Genomic DNA, 23,305 nt, shown 5'->3' on the forward strand with positions numbered 1-23,305 from the left:
TTGATTCATCAGATTCATAAAGACTACCGGTGCATTCGTCAAACCAAATGGCATTAACAAAAATTCATAATGCCCGTATCTGGTCCTAAAAGCAGTCATAGAAATATCTGAGTCTCGCACCCGCATCTGGTGGTATCCCGATCTCAGATCTATCTTAGAGTAGACAGAAGTACCCTGTAATTGATCAAATGGATCATCAATCCGCGGCAAAGGATACTTATTCTTGATGGTGACACGATTCAACTGTCTGTAATCAATACATAATCGCATCGATCCATCCTTCTTCTTGACAAACAACACAGGTGCTCCCCACGGAGAAACACTCGGATGAATATATCCCTTATCAAGCAACTGCTGTTTCAATTCCCTCATCTCTGACGGTGCCAGACGATAAGGTGTTTGGGATATAGGCATAGTTCCTGGTACTAGATCAATACCAAATTCAACCTCTCGAACCGGAGGAAACTAGGAATCTCATCAGGGAATACATCAGAAAACTCGCTGACAATCGGTAACTGATCAATACCCGGAATACTTGTGGATATATCAACTGTATAAATGAGGTAACCCTCCCCACCTAACTCCAAGACATGACATGCCTTCAGAGCCGAAATGAGTGACATCGAAGTTCGCGCACCCTCACCATAAAAGTACCAGCTATCACCCATATCCGGATGAAACTGTACCAGACGCTGATAACAATCCACAATAGCATGATACAAAGTCAGCATATCTATTCCCAAAATACAGTCAAATCTACCATCGCTAAGATCATCAGATTAGCAGACAATATGTGACCCTCAAACTCTAGAAGGTAACCCATCACCAGACGCTTAGTTACTACCTCCTGTTCCAGCGGATTAGATACAACTAAATCCAGGTCTAATGATACATAAAGTAATCTATGTCTCTTAACAAAACGGCTAGAAAATAAAGGAATGTGATGCTCAAGTATCAATTAAAACAAGTGCAGGAATACCGCATAACAAAAAGGTACCTCTCAACATGCGATCGCTTCCCTCAGTAGCCTGCTCCTGAGACAGAACAAATACCTACCCTTGAGTCTATGGACGGTAACCAGAATAACTCTGTGGTGCTGGCTGCTGATGTTGAAAAGTAGAAGCCTGAGATCCAACCTGTGATCTCGATCCACTAGCAAAACTCATGCGCTGAGGACAATCTCTCCGCAGATATCTCTTCTTACCACAAATATAACATGCACCAGTGGCCTTTCGACATGAAGCCGCAGGATCCTTTCGACCACAGTGACTGCAAAACTCCTCCTTCTTCTTTTTTTTTTCCCAAAACGGAACGTACCTTATGAACCACGAGAACCAGACGAAGTAGTAGTAGAAGAAGACATAGGTCCAAATTGCACAACAGATTGAGCCCTAGGCCCAAGAGATCCACTAGGCTGTCCTGGAATCATCAACAGAACCCGCCTGTTACTGTTCTTCACTTGACGGCAACGGTTCACCAAAGTCTCATAAGATGTCGGATCATCACAGATGACAACTTGTGAATAGATATCTTGATTCAAGCCTTGCAGGAAGATATCATACTTTGATGCATCACAGTCATTGATATGAGGACTGAAAGGTAGCAGATCAAGAAATCGTTGCTGATATTGATCAATATTCATTGATCCTTGCCTCAGAGTCAGCAACTCCATTGATCGTGCCTGGAGAACTGCTGGAGAAAAATATAGTTTCTGAAACTGCTGGAAGAAATCCCCCCAAGTCACCTGTCCTCTCTCCGTACGTGTCTGAGTAGCCTTGGCATCCCACCATAAGCGTGATCGATCCTCTAAAACAAATTCTAGAACTTCCAGTTTCTGCTCTTCAGTGCAATCGAAAGCTCAAAAAGCACTCTCGAGTTTGGACATCCAACCTCTTGCTTGTTTAGGATTTTCGCCACCCAATAAAGGTTTCGGTCCTACTTGCATGAACTTATTGATAGAGTAGCGACGTCTACCCTCATGAGGACGATGTCGATCCTCATGATGATGGCGATGGTGACGATGATGATGACAACCTTCATGGCCAACACTACCATGGCTCTCATCACCTCTCCCGGCCATATCCTGAAAATATTTGCCCATTAAAATCCCAAAATGCGCAATAATTACTCAAGACTAGACTAAATCCCAAGTACTAATCCCAAAATCTAAGCATGCTCTGATACAAAAAATGTAGTGACCCTGCAATGAATCACCTACTAACTGGCAACTAATAGCATGCACTAAACTTAATAAAGCAAGAATGCTTAATAGAGTAAAACGTGCGGAAACATAATCCTTAAATTACATATCAGCTTAGTAAAATATATCTAGGCTTATTACTGTAGTGATACAACCATATCGAAAAGTTTAAATAAAACTGTCTAAAAAATTTATACAGCTAAACAAATCCTGCTGTATAAAATCCCCTGAAAAGCTCCGGCTCCCTAATCCTGCCTCGAGCTACCGGCTCTGTTCATCCTGCGACCTGTCCCGTGGAATAGGGTGTCCAAGATAATAACTAGGATGTGAGCGCTAACGCCCAGTACATAAACATGAGTAAACATATATATATGATGCATGCACATGATGACTGGTAAAGGGTCATCTGAAAATTCATGCTTAGTACCGGCGCCACATGAGTGCTGCCACTGCACGGATCAACCTCTGGGTGCAACCACACTCTTCTATTAGACCAGAGTAGTCAGACATACATGTCCCCGCCGTCACGGTACTCTCAGTGATAGACTATCGAGTATAGAGCTGAGCGGCTCTATAATCAGGTATAACAAGGCATAGGCTTTAACGTGCATGTTCACATGATATATGAATATAGAAAGCGGTAAAACATACATCATGCCTCATAATAATGTCAAATAAATGCAACATATAAACATGTATACTCACTGGAAATCTCAGTCAATGTGTACGTACCTCTTGGCTAGTTCAAGTCTTAGTAAGATCCTAGGTTCCAATCCTATATTCAAAAGTTCACCGTATCACTACAAAAGTTCTATAAGCCTTAACTAAGGTAATAAGTACTCTCAAAACTTAAATAGATTCCCGAACCATACCTTCGTCCGTAAGCCCTTTGGAGTTTCTAGTCTCGGATGACTATAACCACACCTTGGTTATTCCAGAACCTTACTATAAACCGATATGGCCCTCAAGTGTATACCTTACACTATATAACTGAAGAAGGAAAATCGGGAATTTGTAATCAGAAATGAATCTGAAGACCCCTATTTATAGACCCCAAAGTCGATCAAGTTCGGAGCCTCCGAACTCGGGTTCGGGTCATCCAATCCAACTCACTGTCTGTATGCGAGACACGTCGAGTTCGGACCATCCGATCGCCACTTCGGGCCGTCCGAAGTGTTCTAAATCCGACACTTGTCAAAATCCATGACTGAGTAATCCTGCCTACTTGGCACAAGGGAGTTCGGCCCGTTCGATCCTGGTTCGGACCGTTCGAACATGCCTTAACTCCGAAGTCAACATGCCCTTCTTCGGAGTCCCCAATTTGCTAAGTTCGGATCGTCCGAAGTCCTCTTCGGACCGTCCGAACTGGCCAAACCTTTGGAAGCCAATTCATAATTCTGAAGTCCGATTAAACCCCAGAATTGGTTAATTACTAACCCTTAATCATGTTTAACATATTATTATCTCAAAATCGAATGTGGGTTACTACAGTGGGTGTCACATGGTACCCAATCGTATACACAAAATCTTTGGGGCTGAGCCACCCTAGAAACAACAGGCTATCTCGAAAGAATACACAAACTCAACGTGATATGTCAATGCCGCATATCAATCATGAACAGTAATATCATGCATCTCATGTCAGATAGTAATGCAACACATAAACATGCTTACTCGCTGGCTATCTCAGTCAGTACTTATGTACCTCAACTACTGGTCTAGCAGAACAACTGTCTACAGTCCAAGCCTACAATGCAAGATAATACCATATCACCAATACTTATCTAAAAAACTTAAGTAGACTAATAGCTACTCCAATAGCTATTAAGAGTCCAGACTTATACCTGCTTCTGTCACCAGCCCATTGATGAAGATGACCTCAAACTCTAGGCACAACTCCGCTACTAACCTGATAGCGCTTTGCTATCGACTGACCCTCAAACCAACGCCTAGAATTTCCCAAAAGCCAACTATAAATAAGAGAGAAAGCTGAGAAATGAGCAAGGAAAGTTAAGCTCTCGGCCTCTATTTATAGACAACGATCGGAGCCACCGATCCCACGTTCGGAGGTAATAACTTTAAACTTGAAAATACTTGTACAAGAGCGGATCAAGACTCACTGTCGGTTCAGCATGCTCTGAAAACTTCACCCCATCCCATAGCATCTATTGGCATGTGATCATGAGTGTAGCTCTCAGGGCCTAGGTACATTCCAATCTTCTCCAAAAGATGAAGCCCTTCTACACTACCGAATATTGAAGAGTCAATAAGGTGCAAAAAATATGATGCAAGTATTGTGGAGTGGGTGGAGGAGACAAAATAGAAGCGAATACAGAAGGAGGAGTTGATGGCTACAGGTCGAAACGATGGGAGAAGAAAAAGAGGGATGACCGAGTAAAATTCAAACGTGAAAGAGTTGTAGAAAAAAATATTTTCTCTTATTTTTTCATTGCCTGGTGGAAAGAGAAAAGATTAGGGTTAAAAAATGGGAAGATTTAAGTGTGTTTATCCTTTGAACTAAGAGCGTGTTTGATTAAACTTATTAAAAAAAGCTTAAAAGCTCCTAGAGCTTAAAAGCTGTTTTACGAGCTTATAAACTGTTAGAACTTATTTTAAAAATAAGTTGTTAAATTGTTTGGATAAATTTATTTTAAATAACTTAAACATGTTGATGTGTTTGGTATTATAAAATCTTTTTATCGTCGAAATTACCAAAAAGGATATAATTATATGAAAATAATGTTTCGAGTTATACATATATGAAAATAGTTTTAGAATAAACATATATTAAAAAATAAAATTGTTATAATATTTTATTTTAGAAAAATTTACGTGATTTGGAATTTTTTTAAAAAATAATATTTAATATTTAATGGGTGGAGGATATGATGGAGATTTATTAAAATATTTAAGGATATTTTAGAGAGATAGAATGTTAAAATAAGATCTTTTTTAAAAAAGTACATCCCCTTACTTTTTTAAAAACAGCTTATAAGGTGTTTGTAAAAAAATTTATCAAACAGATCCGGAGAACTTTTAAGCTCTAAAATCTGTTTTTAAGAGCTTAAAAGCTCTCCCAAATAACCTCTAATAATATTTTATTATTTAAGTGAAGGGTAAATTGAAAATTTGACCACACAAACCCATTTCCTATTTTGATGAATTTTCCCCAAACAAACGATGCCTTAAAATTTTCAGCCATAGGAATTTAAATGAGCTAGACAAAAACAAAAAGAGGCCGCGAGACGTAAATAGAGGTGGACGCCACACGGAGTAAGAAAATAAACCGTAGCGGAGGAGGGATTCCGATCCGCCGAGGCAGCGCAGCGGAGCTGTAGCACCACCGTAGCCATGGTAAGTTTTCATCGATCGTGATCTAGCCTAATTATCCCTTTTCTGAGTTCTGATTTGCTTCTGCATCGCACGTACCCTAGACTGCCATGAATGTGATTTGTTTTTCGCGAGGGATCAAATGCGCCTCCTCATTTTTGCTGCGTAATTTGATGGATCCCATTTGCTTCCGTCCAGATCGCTCTTTGTTTCACATGTTATGCCTCTGACAGTGGTCTCACCGGAAGTAATTGGATACTGTAGATTTATGCAATTTAAGAATTTCAATGGAAAGGTTCTAGTTGCAGCTAATGAATCAGCAGATTTTAAAGACGTTTTTCTTTGGGTAGAAAACACATGTTGTTTAGGACCAAGAGAAATCACGGTTTTGATGCCGGTAAAAATACAATGTATCTGTGGTGTTTGTCTTTAAGATTCAATATGTTTTTATGGTTAATAATGAATGTCACTTTGATAGAGGATGAATTCACGAAGAGTACCACGGTGAAGAAATTGAATTTTACGAAAGCTTTTTAAAGATTTCCATTTTATACAGTCACAAACTACAGTATGCTTCTAGTCTTGGAATATCCAAATCAGAATTTGGTAGTAATAGGATGTTTCCTTAACCCCTTATGGCAGTGAGAAGTTTCCTCAAGGGAGTAATATCCTTGAGGTAGTGCAAACTGCAAAGATCCTATACTTGGATTGTACTTGTGTAGGGCATGATTTTTACATGACCTTTGTTTGAACGCAAGCCCTACGGTATCAACTTTGAATCTGGTTTTCCTTGGTACCGAATTATACATCAAACTGCATCAGTTTAACAAGTGATTGGAGATTGTGTAATTTTCACTTTGATAGTAATATGTTATTTCTGTGTCTATGTTCACACAGTTGATAAGCTATCAATTGTCATATTATTTCAGATTCAATTTGTTCTTCTTATTAGCCGACAAGGGAAAGTGAGGTTGACAAAATGGTATTCACCTTATTCGCAAAAGGAGAGAACGAAGGTATTGTAGTTTCCCTTCTCCATTTCAAGATTTGATGAAGAAATTTGTTCTATTGATCAGCTGTGTGTTTTTTCTAGATTATCAGTTTATATGCTTTGGCTTATTAAGGTGTTTCTATCTTGGTGAATTATCTCATTCCATAAGATTCTTCTTAGTTAAAAATACTTTTTTAAAATAATTACATTGCATGTAAAAAAAATGTGTTTTTAATTGTAAAGGTGATCCGGGAGCTTAGTGGCATGATTCTAACTAGAGGTCCCAAACTATGCAATTTTGTGGAGTGGAGAGGATACAAGGTTGTTTACAAAAGGTTAGCCTTTATTTTAACTCAGCTTGCGACTGTGATTCCATTTATTGCCACGACAAAACATCTCGCCTTCTCTTCAGTGGTTTGTGTATTTAATTTTTTGCATCATTTGCTGATTCTGCAGATATGCCAGCCTTTATTTCTGCATGTGCATTGACCAGGATGATAATGAATTGGAGGTCCTTGAAATTATCCATCACTTTGTGGAGATTCTAGACCGCTACTTTGGAAGTGTGAGTATGATTTGATCGTGTATGAATTTTAACCGTTATAAAATGTGATCTTGCGTTGAATCAGAATTTATTTTGTTTCGTTAGGTGTGTGAACTGGATTTGATCTTTAATTTCCATAAGGTATGGTTTTCGGTCCCATTTGCTTTTGAGATCTTGATGGAATTTTTTTTCTTATATATGCATTACTGGTTGAAATTCTTAGAATGAAGTTAATACAATGGGTTGAGAATATTCAGTAACTTTGACTGATGCAAACTTGTTGGATGGTTTGAGATGGCCAAAATTGTTTGGTGATTCCTTTAGGTGTTATGGCATGAACTGTCTGTCACCTTCATGCGTTGCTGGGCTCAGGCATAACTAAGATTATTTCACATGTTGTGCAACGCTGCAACGTTCTAGATATGTGAAACAGGCCACGCTGATCTGTCCTGAAAACAAAAGAGCCTGGCTCTGCTCCATTCCTGGCTGGGTTGGCCAAGAATTGTCTGAATGGGCTTTTCTGGTCCAGGGTTGGGCCGTGAGGGCTGGCAACGGGGCGGGGCGGGGACGGGTTTGCCATCCCCATCCCCGTCCCCGTCCCCATCCCCGGTTCTACATATTCGGGGAATCCCCGTCCCCGAACCCGTGAGGACTAAACCCCCATCCCCGAACCCGAACCCATTGTAGATATGGAAATGAGATTGTGATGGTGTGGATCCCCGAACCCGTGGGGAAATCCCCAAACCCGTCCCCGTAGACATCAAACTTAAAATATTCAATTTTCCAACAATTATCTTTTACATTCCAAAAATCATAAATTCTAGATTTATATAAAAAATTTGAGACATTCCAAGTCTCAAATATCAAATAATTCAACTTAGTGATTCAAATATATTTAACATATATACGCTGAAAATTCTAAATAAATTCAAGAAAAATTTATTATATGATGATGAGTGTGTGTCTTTTATTATTATTATTATTATTATTATTATTTATTTATTTTCGGGGATATCGGAGCGGGTTGGGGGTGGGGATAGCATCCCCATACCCGCCCCACTCCACTTCGGGGATTTTAAAAAAATCCCCGAATCCGAACCCGAAACTCTCCCCCGAACCCGTCCCCATTTCGGGTTTTCCCCGCGGGGACCCGAACCCGCGGGGAAAATTGCTATCCCTGGCCGTCTAATGACAAATCCTTTGATTTTTCTGATTTCTAATTTTGGAAATTATATCATTCCTTGCTTCAACTTGACTTTCTGAAGGTAGCGAAATTATTTTACGTTAATTCAAAATCTTGATGCTACACTTATCGGATAGGATGATGAAGAAACCAATTTAATAGAGTAATCTAATGGTAAGAATCAGTTGGTAAATGATTTTTTGTAGATATCATATCATCTGGGAACCGGATTGCTCAAAGTTGCTAACAAATTCATTTTGCCCTCTATTTTGATATTTTTAAGCTTTGCAATTGCAACCGGATTGCTCAAAGTTGGATTATTATATTTTATGCATTAATTCATTTATTTTGTATGACCTTATGATCCTCTATTTTCTATTTGAGGAAGACCTCTAAATAGTCTTACCTCAGATGGCTCGATCTTGACAATGTTGATATGAGTATGGTTTTAGGTTAAGTAATTGCATTGTCCTACCCTATCACACATTGATTCGAACCGATTTGTGGATATGTTCCTGTAATTTAAATCTTTCTTCCAAATGCAATGGCAGGCCTATTACATCTTGGATGAAGTTCTAATAGCAGGTGAACTTCAAGAGTCGAGCAAGAAAACAGTTGCACGCCTAATAGCTGCTCAGGTTTGCAATTCATAGTTTCTCGTGCATTCCATTTGAGATTGCACTGCTCAAACCATCCGTAATTTGCTTGTAGGATTCTCTTGTGGAGGCGGCTAAGGAGCAAGCAAGTTCGATAAGTAACATGATTGCCCAGGCGACAAAGTGAAATCGTAGTAGTATAAATGCTTGGTTTAGTGCAGTTGCATCTGAGTTGCACACAATCTATTTAACTTGGTTTTATCGATACCTCGATCTGCTGTATGATTGTTTGCTTTCGCTGTTCTCTGTTGTATTGGTATTGGCCATTGGGGACATTATCATTCTTTACTTCTCGTTCTTCTATATACAAAAATATGATCTTACCTCAAACTGTGCAATAATTTGTTGGCATCCAAAATTATTACGTGAACGCTCTTATATTATCTGGAACAAGTGACATGTTTTTTTACATTCGATTTTTCACTTAAATGTATGAAATGTGAAGGTTGAATGATTTCTCGAGTGATATCCGGACTTTGAAACTACACTTGTCAAGTGTTAATAAATTACATGTTTATTTTTGAGATGGAAGTCCCCGAGAGAATACATTGTTCCAACAAATATATGATCTACAAACAATTTCGGAATATAAAAATCTCGTAATTCTGATGTTGCTTTAAACAAAACATCAAAATTCTAACATTATTCACAAAACAAAAACCCAACAAATGCCGCCAGCCGTTAAACATCAGTCCATGGTGTCCAGCACAGTATACCCAGTAATTCAAGAAAATTGTCATAAACCTACGCATACATTCTCTTTCCCCTGCGGAGGGACCAAATTTGGCTACCCAAAAACCCCGGTATGTACGATCATTGAGGACTATATACGATTGTCGACAAATTATCTCATCTCCACCAAGTCATCACAATAATTCAGCTCCATTTAGATATTGTGACTTATCCAAAATAATCAAATACAGGCAATAGCCCGACGGCCCCAACGACTTCAGGAGATATTGTATATCAACGCGCACATGGAAGATTCAAGAAAAATACAGCAGATTGAAGTTTATCATCTTATCTTTCAGTTTGTTGACATTTTGAATACATTTTGTCTTCCAGTTTGTTAGGTCCATAACTGGGTCCCAAACCCGTGCGAATAACATTATTCGTAGCCACTCTTGGTACTTGCACACGAGGGACATAGATATACAGATGAGAGTCCTCGCTACCCAATCTTCAATGTACTCCGAAACCAATTTAGCAAGCGTTTTCCACATCAACATCACCATCGACTTAGCCAAAACGCTACCAGAGCATAAATTTATTCGAGTAAGAATCTAAATTTACTTCAAGACGTATTACATAGAAACACCATATTCCGGTCAATTGTATATGAATGCCATCGAAATTTAAATATGCTAAAATCACTGGGACAAGCAACACATTTAAAAAGCAAATCCTGCCTTAAACGTAGGTTGAAATATCTTGTGATTGGCTTTAAATTTACGAAATCCAAATGCATTTCTCGTAGCATACAAGAGATGATGCATATTTCTATCATTCTTGCACGGTTATGCAAGGATAATTTTAAGTAGAAATAGCAAGTTCTAATGCACTATGAGGGTGAAGCCAAACTTGAATGTTATAAAAGCTAGCAAGTAGTTGAATTTATTTTATTAATAGAAAACTGCCATTCCCACTTCTCAGTCCCAGCTACTCTCAGACACAAACGCTCAAAATTGTAGATTAAATGCACCCTAATTCATAGCCAAGATCATATCTCAACATTTTATCACCACAGACAAAGTATTGAATATCAAGAAATACTAGTCTCAATTCTTCTATATAGTGTTTTTTAGGGAATCCTTCCCGACTTATGTGCTGTTGTGACAAGAATCCAACACTTATGTTCGTACAAAATCAAACATTCCATCATTAGGCTACTTGACTGGTTATAAAGAGAGTATTCCGATGACAATAGACTGCAATATGAAATATCATAAGTTTATTTTCAAGAGAGAGGCTGTTATCTTTTAAAAAAATGATTCGATACTTAGTTGATGCCCGGAAGAAAAGAACTTGAAAAATAATTATGATGGATTTTATTATACTCAGAAGTATTAGCACACAAAGTTTTTCTAACGAAGTAATTTAATGTGAAAGGTGGAGGGATAAATAAAGGAAAAACAATGGATGAATACCAGATTAGAGAAAATGTCTGCTTCATGAGGTAGCAGGATACCACAACAATAAACGTGCAGATGCAGCATTTCAAGATCAATGCACCAACATGAACGTTCCAACCCCTCACCGAATTGTGAACCATTTGAGATGCGCTCGCTTCAACAATGGACCCCGATTCATCAACCTGTCATAAAGGGGAAACAAACCATGTATGTTTAGTCCCTTGAAGCATTTGTAGCTCAGTTCATGGTTTGTTAACTCCCTAGTCTCGAACGCAGAAGAATGGGAACAGAAGGTTATGTTCCGTCAAGTTAAGGAGATTGTTATTGGACAACTGATGATTTGGTTGAATGGATTGAACAAATTGTAAAATTGCATTGGAAACGTTCAGATTTATGTGGTAACTTGTATGAGGGTATATTTTATAAAGCATTACATTAATTTTAATTTTAATTTAACATTGGACAGCATAATTTATAAATTTGTTTCTCGTGGATTACCGTGTGTGTTTACGCATTCTATTATCTATAGTTGTTGTACCATCGCAACCATAAAAATTAACACAAAATATATATGATCATAGTTTAAAATGATCGACACTTCACGAAAGTTTAATTTTTGAACTCTAACTAGATAAACTTGGATGCCATTACACAAGAACTCGATGATGAATGGTTAGCTAGAAGAATTATGGTTTTTATTGGTTTATATATATAAATATCACGCAAATCTAATGAAATGGGGTCAGGGTGGTAAGACGATTTTCACCTGCAAATCATTATGTTGATTTTTGATAACATAGTTGGATGCCTGCAGGAATACCGAAAAATGTGCAGTTAACATTTATACTAGCTATGTTGGGTGTCTACAATTGGAGAATGAGTGAGGAGAAAATTTCATATTCAGACTCCTTTTAATATATATATATATATAATTTTTATCCTTTGATAAGAAATTAGGTTGTTCCTAAGCTTACTTATTCAGCCCATCCTCTAAGTTCATATACATCAAGGAGCATAAAAGAAGAGTAGTTAAAAATTATTTTTAACTAACCTTGGATGTTGTTGCAGAAGATTCTCTTGAGTTCTGAGCATCAAGGGGGGGTGCAACTTGGGCTTGTGATAAAGGGTAAACCACTCCAAGCCTGCTCTCTTTAATCAAATGTGCTACCGTGGTATTGAACTACAAAATGAACAATTCGAAGATTATTTTATCTGGTGGCCCCAGTTTGTGTAAATGAGACATGATTTTCAATGTTGGAATGAAATATGATGCTTGCTAGCATCATCTCAGACCACCAGTTTTGAGACAAGGTTCTCTGGGCCTACTTGCAAGAGTGAGGCCCAAGATCCAAGTGGTCTTGGCTTAGATTCCCACTTGTTTAGCTTATAGTTAGACAAAAACACCCATGTATAAAAAAAACACTACAAATATGAAATACGAAGTTGAGCACCAATTTCAGACAGAAGATTTTGAATGCTAAAGCACGAGACAAAATGAGTACGGGAGTAAAGATGCAAATTTACAACTACATCAGAATGGTATGAACTCAAATTATAGATACCAAATTTGGAGCATCTTCTTTGGTTGTACCAGGCCTCGCAGGAACACTTAGAATCTGGAATGTGTCCCCGCTCTGTGAAGTTTGCATGTTGGTGGGGGGAGCCCTCCTTGGAGCTTGACTTTTCACTACAAAATTTATGCTCAAGCGTTATGTTTTAATTTCGCAATTCGATTGAAGAACTTTTAATGGGTTTGTAAAATTTTTTTTTTGCTATAATCATCATAATAACCACCTTAACTGAAAAATTAAAATAGAAGTTTAAGATTTAACCCTTGCAAAGATATAAATTTTTCATCATGTCCTTAAAAGATAAAAGCCAAAAGAACTCTGTGTGGAAAAATTAAAACAACCTTTAACGTCACAACATCCCCCAGGAGAAAGAATTCCAATCCAGGGCTTAACACCATACCGTCTCGGCCTTGTGCATAGTATCTGAATTTTTTAATGAGACAGGGGAGCAGACGGTGAGAAGTTAGTTGGTTAGTTGCACCTAAGATATATATATATATATATATATGCCTATAATTTATACATTTTTTACAAAAATGAGTTTGTCCCAGTAAATATGGTTCACCTTGTCGCCTAGATTCGAAGCAGTAGCACAACCATACATAGTGGCCCAAAAATTTTTATATTGACAAAAAAATTTAAAAATGAATTTTTTAAGTGTTATTTTTGGGGCTAATGTTATACTAGCCCCGGTAATTCAATTAAAAAAATGAAATAGCCCATCTTTTAGTTCTCAAAACTAGTCCAAAAAAAAAAATAATGAAACGAAAAATGAGTTGTTCTTTATGTCTATCTTTGTCTTAGTGTCATATTTTTCACTCTCTATCTTCTAAAGTTCTCTGACATTATAATGCTTCCATTTTTATAAAGTATATATCGACCAAACAATTATGAAATTTGTATATTTGCTGAGAAATATTTAATATTCTTGTAATTAATTTTGAGGCGATTTTTTCTGGGTTTTTTAATAAAAAAATTTACTTTTTTTTTCTACAAAATCGGTGTTTTCAGCTTCTATGATTTTTGGATTTCTCGTTAAAAAATTTTAGCCCGGGCGGAGCTAAAATCCTGGCTCTGCCATTAGTCCTAAACTATAATGGATAGAACTTTATTTTAGGTCCCTTGAGTATGCGGGTGCATCATGTTTTATTTGTATGAATCGGAGTACCAAAATTATCATACAACTATTAAATATAATCTTTTATACTCATTTCTTAATGAAAAAATAACAATTCCACTCTTCATTCAATCACAGAAAGCTATTTATATGCTTAAATTTCTTAGTTAATGTATTGTATTAAAAACACAACTTAAATTAATACTCCACTAGATAAAGCATTAAAATCCATAATCCATTATCAACAAAAAGAGACAAGAGACCTAAAAAATACAAACTTCTACACAGTAGATTTCAACCTAGCATATGGGTAATACCCCAATGATAGATCTAATGTCTCTTGATTTGCCACGTCAACGATATATAATTAATTACGTCTATGTGTAAAAATACGAACCGTTGGATGCATGATTTAGGTATTACCCATATGCTAGGATCTCATCTACCCTTGTACACATGCGATTGCGACCTAAAATGAAATTTTGAAGCATACCTTTAATCACCGATTGCAATCATGGCGGTGGCCCAATAAAGCACTAATATGTTAATTTTCTTTCACACAAAAAAATTAAATTAAATTTTAAAATATTATTTTTTAAAACAAAGTATTCAATCATAGATAATTGTTTCAAAAAAAATAAAAAATAAAAATCATGTAGATTCTATATTCGACTGAAATCATCATCATAAATATAAGAACATGTGGAGCACCTTAAAAGCGACATGATTCTCAGTCGTATTCCGCAATCTGAACGAAGAAGATAGCTGGTTTTCCCCCTCGACTGATGAAACCGAGAAACAACAGAAAATCAAACAAGAATAGATCAAAAGTCCAAAAAACCAACAGATGAAGCCAATCGGAAAAAGAACTTACAGTGAAAAATCAGCTCCGAAGTATCGGGTTCCAGCAACAAAACCATGCCGATCAATCCTCAAATTTCAGCTCTAAACCAGCAATTTCATCAAACTGGAAGTGAAAAAATTTCTTGCTACTTGGGTTGGCTGGGGTTCGAAATTGGGGGAAATGTATGCTCAAAAATAAGATTAAAAAATCCCAAAAAAAATGAAGGAAAAAAATTGTTTAAAAAACTTGAGAAATAAGGAAAATGCAGAGAGACGACGATTGGACAGTACAAGAATCAATTTCTTGCACTGAAATCCGACGTTGATTCCGTTGACTTTTGAATGATTTTGGGAATTGTTTAAGGTCTCCAATAGACGTTTATGGCGTATATATTCTATTTGTACTTTTCCTATGTTAAAAGGCCGTTTTTCGTGTTAAATTTTTTTTTTTCCAAATAAAACCAAAATCTGGAGAAAATATTATTTATGGGCACAATGGAGTCGTGATATAGTTTTAATTAGGATTTTGGTCGTATAAGTCGGCTCGTTTTTTAGTATAATCTTGTAATTTTCTTGAAGTTTTGTATTTGTTCAATAATTTTGATTTTTTTAAAATCATTTTTCACTAAAAAACACTAAAATCATCGAATATTGTTGGAAAATTGGACAATATGTGAATGAGAATTTAATGTTCATCCCACATTGGAAAAACAAGAAAATGAAGTTTAACTTAAATAGCTCAAGTTGAGCTGGGGGGTTGGGGCCCCAAGGGGATACCCAAGTTTGTAAAGGGGTGAGAACCTAGATCATGCTAAGTTCGAATAACGACCGCTCGGCTTGAGCTTGTATATAACATTTTTGGACAAATTATTTATTTTGCTTCCGAAAACAACTTATACGTGAAGAGTCATGTGCGACCTGTCAGAATAAGTGCAACCCTTCAGTCCGAATCAGTGCATCTTTTCTTGTGTAAGTCTGCGACCTTTCGGTTCCTAACCATTATGTCCTTTCGGTTGAGTGTGCAGCCAAGTGATGCGACTGTCCGGAGCATCCTTCCAACGTCTATAAATAGACCACCCCACTTGCATTCATTTCACCGATTCATTCATTCTCTCTCTCATTTCTCTCTTGCATCTCAAAGTTTCTTAAACACTTTGTTCGAAGTTCTTCGAGTTTGTAGTGCTACTACTCGAAGTTGTCAGCGTTCTATCTTGAGAGACATTTTGCTTCTATCCCATTAGCACCTAGGTTGTCTTAAACATAGAGAGTTAAACTCTCGGCTCGTTGTTGTTGTTGTGCCATTGATTACGCACTAAGTTATTTGACAACAAGTTTAAGACAAATTTGATTTTTTTCATTGTCATCAATGACCGAAACAGTCTCGAACACTGTTCCAACCACACCCGCTGTTCATTCCGCCCATGCTACTCCTTCCGAACCCGCTGTTTCTTCCGATACTGCATATGCCAAGAAACCTGAGAAGTTCTTCGGTACTGACTTCAAGACATGGCAACAAAAGATGTTATTTTACCTCACGACACTTCATCTTGCTCGATACTTAAGAGAAGATGCTGCGGTTCCGGCTAAAAATGCAGATTCACAAACAAGATCTTCTTTCGATGCATGGTCTCACAGCGACTTCTTGTGTCGGGACTACATATTGAATGGTTGGATAATACACTTTATAGTGTATGCTCTGCAATAAAAACTGCTAAGGAAATTTGGGAGTCCTTGGAGAAGAACTACAAAACGAAGGATGTCGGCGCAAAGAAATTCGTAGTCGGAAGATTTCTCGAATTCAATATGGTTGATACCAAGATGGTGATAAACCAAGTGCAAGAATTTCAAATCATTCTCCATGGCATAATGACCAAAGGGATGGTGTTAAGTGAATCCTTTCAAGTTGCTGCCTTGATAGAGAAGTTGCCGTGTAGTGACCCTTACCGAGATCACCTACTAAACAGAACTTATACATGCAATTAACTTAATAAAACAGAAAACCAAAATTAAGCTGCGAAAACAATAAACATTAATACAATCCCAAGGAAAGGAATCTGCAAATACCCAAATAGTTATACAACCAAATCGAACGCTGTATAAACCCAATACAACAGAAATAAAACCCTAGGCGAAGCTCCAGCTAGTCAACCACTTCCTAGCCCCTCTTGGATCCACCCGCCTCATCCAATCGCAAAACTGTCCCATGGAATAGGGTGTCCAAAAACACAGAGTACGAGACGTGAGCATAAAACGATCATCACGAGAGTATGAGTATACATGAATGCAAGTGTACCGCTTACTGACTAGAGGTCAAGAATCAGATAACAAAGATAGACCGGGCCTTGGTATGTAGCACGTTGTGCCGTTGGTTCAGGTGGTGGCTCACATACCGATAACCAGTGGATACTCCAGACCCAAATCGATGAAAGTCCATCCACTAATAGGATAGAGTAAAACCCTATTAAAAAACATCTTAAAAGAGATAGCTCAAGATGCAAATGTATGCATCATATAATCATGTCATATAAACTATGCAATCACATAATACATGCATACTCAGTCAGGATATCTCGAACAGTACTTTCGTACCTCAAAATACTAGGCAAGCTCTACCAGCTCTAGGTCCACGCCTATAGTCTGCAATATACTGCCAAATGATATGAATATCATTATAGTGCTCTAAAAGCCTTAACTAAGCTATTGCATACTCCTAAATATTTTTAGGAAGCAAAAGCTATACCTGCGTCCGTCGCTAGCCCGTTGCTGTCACTTGCCTCAAAACTAGGCCACAGCTCCACTACGACGCCTGGATCTCTACGCCACTTTCGGATTCCCAATGGGATGCCTAGAATTCCCTAGATCTATGCTAGAAGGCTAAGGAATCGAGAGAGAAGAGGTGATTGGTGCATCTGAAACTAAGGCTCGGCACCTCTATGTATAGACAACGAACGGAACATCCGTTCCTCATCGTTGCGTTCGTTCGTCGGACAAACGTTTCTTCCATTCTCCTTTGTTGCTTCCGATATCCCATCAAGTGCGTAAGCAATGATGCATTCTGATGGCACGAACGTTGCGTCCGATCCCCGAACGTTGCGTTCGTTCCTCCTGACCCTCCGGACCATTTCTGATAATTCTGGGTATAATTTTGAACTCCGCCAATCCATTAGAAGTTCCCTTAATCATGTTTAATCTAAACTAACATGATTTGTTGGATTAATAACAATTACTCACTAATTCTGGGTACGGGCTACTACATTCTCCCCCACTTAAGATATTTCGTCCTTGAAATCAGATATTAAGTACTGAAAGAAAACAACATGCAGAAACATTCTTTATTCAAATCAAACGTTTACAGAGTTCATAACTGAATACAACTCAAAAATGAAATCAAAATAACTCAGGATGTTCTGAACGCATCCTGCTTTCCAGCTCCCAAGTGGCTTCTTCAGTGCCTCGACTCTGCCACTGAACTAAAACCAGAGGAATGACTTTATTTCGCAAGACCTTATCCTTATGATCCAGGATACGAATAGGTCTCTCAACGTAGGTCAAATCCGTATCCACCTGAACTTCAGACGGCTGTAGAATATGAGACTGATCCGCCACATACCGTCACAACAGAGATACGTGGAACACGTCGTGAATACTGGACAGATACGGTGGCAAGGCTAGCCGAGAAGCCAGATCGCCAATGCTGTAATGCCCCGTTTTTATCTTAAATGAGTTTATTTGAGTTAATCGGAGATTACAGAGTTCTCGAGCCGACTTGATTTTGATCAGGGTCCTTTTTGCAAATTTTGGAAATTTCAAGGACTAAAACGCAAATATTGATTTTTATATATTATCTACACTTAGATTAGAATTGAGAAAGTCTTCATCTTCTCCTCCATAGCCGTCTCCCTCCATTAGAACGCCTTCAAGCTTTTCCAAGCTTTCAGATTTCCTTCTAAGCTCGATCCGGCCGTTGGAAATTATTTCTGAAGGCAGATTATCGATCACTGCAGTGAGAGCTCTGTTATTTCGTAAGTTTTTCTACGATCAGATACATTCTAGTTTTTGGATGTTGTTAGAATCATTCTAGATTCGAGTATGTTGTTCTCTACAGAGTTATGATCGTCTATTATCTGCCGGTTTTGAATTTGAGCGACGTTCGGAATTGTTATGATTTTTGGAAGCCATTTTCGAAAATTGTGATTTGAGATTTGTTGGGATTGCCTTGTTTTGGTTGTCTTAGAATTGTTATGAGGTTATATCGCTATTGAACTGCTGTCTGCGTTGTCGGTTTGTTCAGTTATAGCCGTTATGCCGTCGGTTTGAGTTTTGATATTTGAACCATTTTTGAAGTTGTTGAACTTGGCTTGTAAGTCGATCATGGTAATTGATCTTTGATTTGTATCTGAACAGATTCGTTTGGAGTTTGTCAAGCCCAGGGTTAACATCATTTTGATCGTCAAGAGTTGGACGAAGATCGGTAAAGAGTTTTACCTTGAGCCTTGTTGTTGTTTAGATTGGTTAGACTTTGATACAATCTTTTGTTGTAGCTTCCCAGAAGTTGGAACTACTGCCTTGAAAGGTAAAAGCAGTCATTGTAGCGGGATAGCATACTCGAGACTGTTGGTTCTCGAGTTTCCCTTTCAAATCACATATTGCATCAATACTTGTTCTAGCATGTGGAACTTGTATTTTGGTTGTTATTTGAGTTATTTATGTGGCTTATGTTTATGTTTTGATATGCATTCTGTTAGAACCTAATGGGGGGGGGGGATTTAGGTTCTATTGGCAACTTTAGCAATTTAAAGCGATTATGCAAGTACGCAAGCGGAAGACTTAAGCAATCAAATAATAAGTGCGGTAAATAAATGCGTAATGTAAATAAAGCAGTAAAAGGGATAAGAGATGTTTATGGAAGTTCGACGATAAATCGTCTACGTCTCCCCTTCTTGGTTAAGTCGATTAACCAAGGATCCACTAGCACTTCGAACGTCTTGGCCTTGATGGCTCCAAGGATAGCCTTACAACTTGACACGATCACCGCGCCGATACAACTCAACACTCTTGGCCTGAAGGGCTCCAAGGATAGCCTCAACACTCGTAAAATACACTTGGCTTCACACACAAGTGTTTACAAAACCGAGCAACCAACTCACAAACAAACAACCCTCGATTTTACAATCCCGTATACAACTCGATATGTGAATATATTTTGAACACTCAAAAGGGGCTACAAATTGCTCAACAAATGGCTTGAATAATGCTTGAGAGGATTGAGAGACTTGAATATGTTGGGATGTGTTGAATGGAACGTCCGATCACGTTTGGTGATTTCGATCTGCTTCACTTCATTGCCTCCGATCTGCTTCCGAACAATATAATATTCTTAGGAAATGATCGGACCTTCCGATCATAGATCGGAGCTTCCGAACTTGTTCTTCGTAGCTTCCGTTCTTCATTCCGAACAATATAAAACTCCGTGGAAATAGATCGGAGCTTCCGAACCCTGATCGGAGCTTCCGATCTACCCTTAGCTTCCGAAGACGCTTCTGATCATGATCGGAGGTTCCGATCTCCAATCGGAGCTTCCGATCCCGTAGCAGTATACTTCTTCGAATTTTGTTTCTGATCTTGAGTATGAATTTAGTCTTAATTCATCTTGAAAATTTTAACTCTGTAATAAGCTCAATGTAATTATTAGTAACATTTTAACCTAGTTTTGTTAATCATCAAAACATAGAGAAATAAGACTTGTTAATGCATTAAAAACATTAATCTCATAATTCGAGATTTATATGCGTTTAAGGCGTAACAATCTCCCCCTTTTTGATGATCACAAAACTTGGTTAAAAACAGGAGATAAAATATACGATAATCATAAACAATTTTTATAAGAAACAGAGTTTAACGGATAAACAAATTTTATCAGATAAACAAATTTTATCCCAATTAATATTTTAACCATTAATTCTCCCCCTTTGTGATAAGCAAAAAGTAATGAAACATAGAATTAAAAATACGCAACAATTTCATTACAATAATAATTTTTAATACAAAGCAAGAGAAAAAATACAAATAAAAATAAAATAAAAATCTAAGAGTCATCATCATGCTGGGGAGGAGGATAGCGAGCGGCGAAGTCATCAAATCGAGTCTCCAGAGAGGCAACTCTAGCAGTCAACTCGGTAAAATGAGTGTGCATACTCGTCTCAATGCGATGAAGAGTCTCGAGGAGTCGGTCGCTAGGAAATTGGTTTATTGGTGTAGGAGGAACCTCAGGAGCTTGGAAAGGAAGATCACCAATGGTAGATGCAAAGGCCTCAAAACTGGAAGAGGATGGAATATCAGTGTTGGGCAGACCAGTCGGAAAACCTTTGGTTTGGATAGAGTGAGGAAGAGAGGAAAAGTCTCGATGAAAATCAGTAATAGGAGAAAATCTAGAAAAAGCTCGACTAGGATCATCAACCCATCGAGAATACACAGGATTCCAAGATAAATCCATCCTAATAATAGACTGATGGTTGATGATATGACTTGACTGGATTTCAAGAGAAGGGATCCCCACAAAATCAATATCAAAACGACTCAAAATCCGGTTAATAAACCGGGCAAAAGGAAAGGAAACCTTTTTAGCCGTCGTTGCCGTATGATGCATAGTCTGCATAACAAGGCGCGGAAGGTTAAAAGGTCGAGGGGAGATGATATGAAAAAGGATATACAAATCCAGATATTTGCAAGTGGAGAGGTCTCCACTGCGGGGAACTATGGATGTGGTAATGAGTTTTTGAATGATTTGAAAATCAGGACAAAGACTCTTGAGATGGATTCGGTCGTCAGCACCAGTGGCTTGTCGACCGAGAATAGTAGTAAGAAAGAGATTACGATAAAAGTTTGGATCATTTTGTGGCCAAGTTTGGGAAAAGTATTCACCGGGTCCATTCCTGGGAAGATCAAACCAGGAGGACAGATCAGCAGAAGAAAAGATGATATGCCTTCCTTAAACGATCGTGGCAATGGTGATATCACCATGCCCTAATTCAAGTTCAAGGTTTGCATAGAACTCGTGAATCAGTGGAGGAAAGATTCGGTCGGGGACAGATGGCTGAAAAAAGGATTCCCAATGTTGAGCATTGATTAAGTTCAACAGTAGGAGATGGGATTGGGCCAAGTAGGTAGTATCTAAGATACGACCCGGATGAATAGGACAATGCAAATAATCATCAGGAATGGGCCTAGAAACAGCTGGTTGGGTAGGATCACGGATAATAATAGGGCGACTAGAACTCGCTTGATCGCGACGGCATTTGACAGGCATTTTTATAGGTTGGAATCGGATGAAATAGAGAAAAGAGAAGAAATTTAGGTGCAAGAAATCGGACTGAGCGATCTGATATTTATAGGGGTTGAACGATCGGAAGCTCCGATCTTGATCGGTCGTTCCGATCGTGCGGTCCACTAAGGTAAGGCCACGTGTCGATCGGAAGCTCCGAACAGGCTTCGGACGTTCCGATCCTGAGGCGGTAATTAATGATAAGGCGGTGAAAAGTAATTTGAAAAGACGGATCAGATGGGGATTGGACTTTCCGATTGTGATCGGTGGTTCCGATCCTCATCTTGGAGGGAAAATTTACCGCGCAATTTGAAAAGTGGCGGGATACAGATCGGAAGTTCCGATCTGCCTTAGGAAGAAAGCATGATTTCGACTCTTTAAAATTTATTTTATTTTGCATTTAAGCAAATAATTCACATAAAAATGTGAGCTTCTTAATTTTGAATAAATACAATTGATTTGTATTATCCAAAATTAATTTGCTCGAATTTAATATTAAGCTCCCCCTTAATATGACATTAAATTTAATTTATGCCTACAAGTGATTACAACTCAATCATGCCAAGTTCACCACGCAAACGAATAAAAGTATTTTCATCTAGTGGTTTTGTAAAAATATCGGCAATTTGATTTGACGTGTCAACATATTGAAGTTCAACTTCATTTCGTTCGATATGGTCACGAATAAAATGATGACGAATTTCAATATGTTTGGTGCGCGAATGTTGAATCGGATTCTTTGTAAGACATATGGCGCTAGTGTTGTCACAGAAAATAGGAATTTTTGAAAAAGATACACCATAGTCGAGAAATTGATGCTTCATCCAAAGAATTTGCGCACAACAACTACCGGCAGCCATATATTCGGCTTCGGTCGTTGATAACGCAACACAGTTTTGCTTTTTGGAAAACCAAGAAACTAAACAGTTTCCTAAAAAGAAACAAGTTCCACTAGTGCTTTTTCGGTCCACCTTATATCCACCAAAGTCGGCATCGCAATAAGCTTTTAAATCAAAGAAAGAATTTTTCGAATACCACAAGCCGAGATTTGGAGTATTTGAAAGATATTTGAAAATGCGTTTTAAGGTGCACAAATGTGATTCCTTTGGACATGATTGAAATCGTGCACACAAGCAAACACTAAACATAATGTCCGGCCTACTGGCAGTAGCATATAATAAGGAGCCAATCATACTACGAAAGGAAGATTGATCTACAGTTTTACCATTTTCATCCTTGTCGAGTCTGATTGTTGTGCTCATCGGTGTGGATGATGATTTTGTGTTCTCCATCCCAAACTTCTTTAGAATCTCCTTAATGTATTTGCTTTGGTTCACAAAGAACCCATCTTTACACTGTTTGATTTTCAATCCGAGGAAATAGTTAAGTTCCCCCATTATGCTCATCTCAAAGTGTT

At 38.0% G+C, this 23,305-nt stretch overlaps 2 protein-coding genes across 3 annotated transcripts; one reads left to right on the forward strand and one right to left on the reverse strand.

Annotated features, from left to right (window-relative positions):
• Nucleotides 1-5,397: 5,397 nt before the first annotated feature.
• Nucleotides 5,398-9,227, forward strand: LOC140864617 (AP-1 complex subunit sigma-2). The gene is made up of 7 exons (XM_073268900.1): nt 5,398-5,554; nt 6,460-6,546; nt 6,765-6,856; nt 6,978-7,086; nt 7,171-7,206; nt 8,800-8,886; nt 8,960-9,227. The coding sequence occupies exons 1-7, from the start codon at nt 5,552-5,554 to the stop codon at nt 9,029-9,031; spliced, it is 486 nt and encodes a 161-aa protein (XP_073125001.1). The 5' UTR covers nt 5,398-5,551; the 3' UTR covers nt 9,032-9,227.
• A 175-nt stretch (nt 9,228-9,402) lies between these two features.
• Nucleotides 9,403-14,957, reverse strand: LOC140863789 (vesicle-associated protein 1-1-like). Of its 2 annotated transcripts, XM_073267452.1 has the most exons (8): nt 14,599-14,957; nt 14,436-14,506; nt 12,949-13,030; nt 12,599-12,723; nt 12,088-12,216; nt 11,803-11,844; nt 11,052-11,218; nt 9,403-10,155 (listed from the first exon to the last, which is right to left on the reverse strand). In XM_073267452.1, the coding sequence occupies exons 1-8, from the start codon at nt 14,642-14,644 to the stop codon at nt 9,891-9,893; spliced, it is 927 nt and encodes a 308-aa protein (XP_073123553.1). In that variant the 5' UTR covers nt 14,645-14,957; the 3' UTR covers nt 9,403-9,890. The 2 variants fall into 2 exon arrangements, with proteins under 2 accessions (XP_073123553.1, XP_073123554.1); XM_073267453.1 differs by lacking the exon at nt 11,803-11,844 and having other exon boundaries at nt 14,599-14,956.
• Between the last annotated feature and the right edge of the window lie 8,348 nt (nt 14,958-23,305).

This window comes from Henckelia pumila, chromosome 4 (assembly GCF_033568475.1).
Source record: "Henckelia pumila isolate YLH828 chromosome 4, ASM3356847v2, whole genome shotgun sequence".
In the NCBI taxonomy this organism is placed as follows: domain Eukaryota; kingdom Viridiplantae; phylum Streptophyta; class Magnoliopsida; order Lamiales; family Gesneriaceae; genus Henckelia; species Henckelia pumila.

Excerpts from the sequence above, each read along its gene's own strand:
- LOC140864617 (XM_073268900.1), top strand. Across the intron at positions 6,547-6,764 it reads CGCAAAAGGAGAGAACGAAG|GTGATCCGGGAGCTTAGTGG; the intron begins GTATTGTAGTTT and ends TTAATTGTAAAG. Across the intron at positions 6,857-6,977 it reads TACAAGGTTGTTTACAAAAG|ATATGCCAGCCTTTATTTCT; the intron begins GTTAGCCTTTAT and ends CTGATTCTGCAG.
- LOC140863789 (XM_073267452.1), bottom strand. The coding sequence starts at position 14,644 with ATGGTTTTGTTGCTGGAACCCGATACTTCGGAGCTGATTTTTCACT. Across the intron at positions 14,507-14,598 it reads TTCGGAGCTGATTTTTCACT|TCGAGGGGGAAAACCAGCTA; the intron begins GTAAGTTCTTTT and ends CGGTTTCATCAG. Across the intron at positions 13,031-14,435 it reads AGAATCATGTCGCTTTTAAG|ATACTATGCACAAGGCCGAG; the intron begins GTGCTCCACATG and ends TAAAAAATTCAG.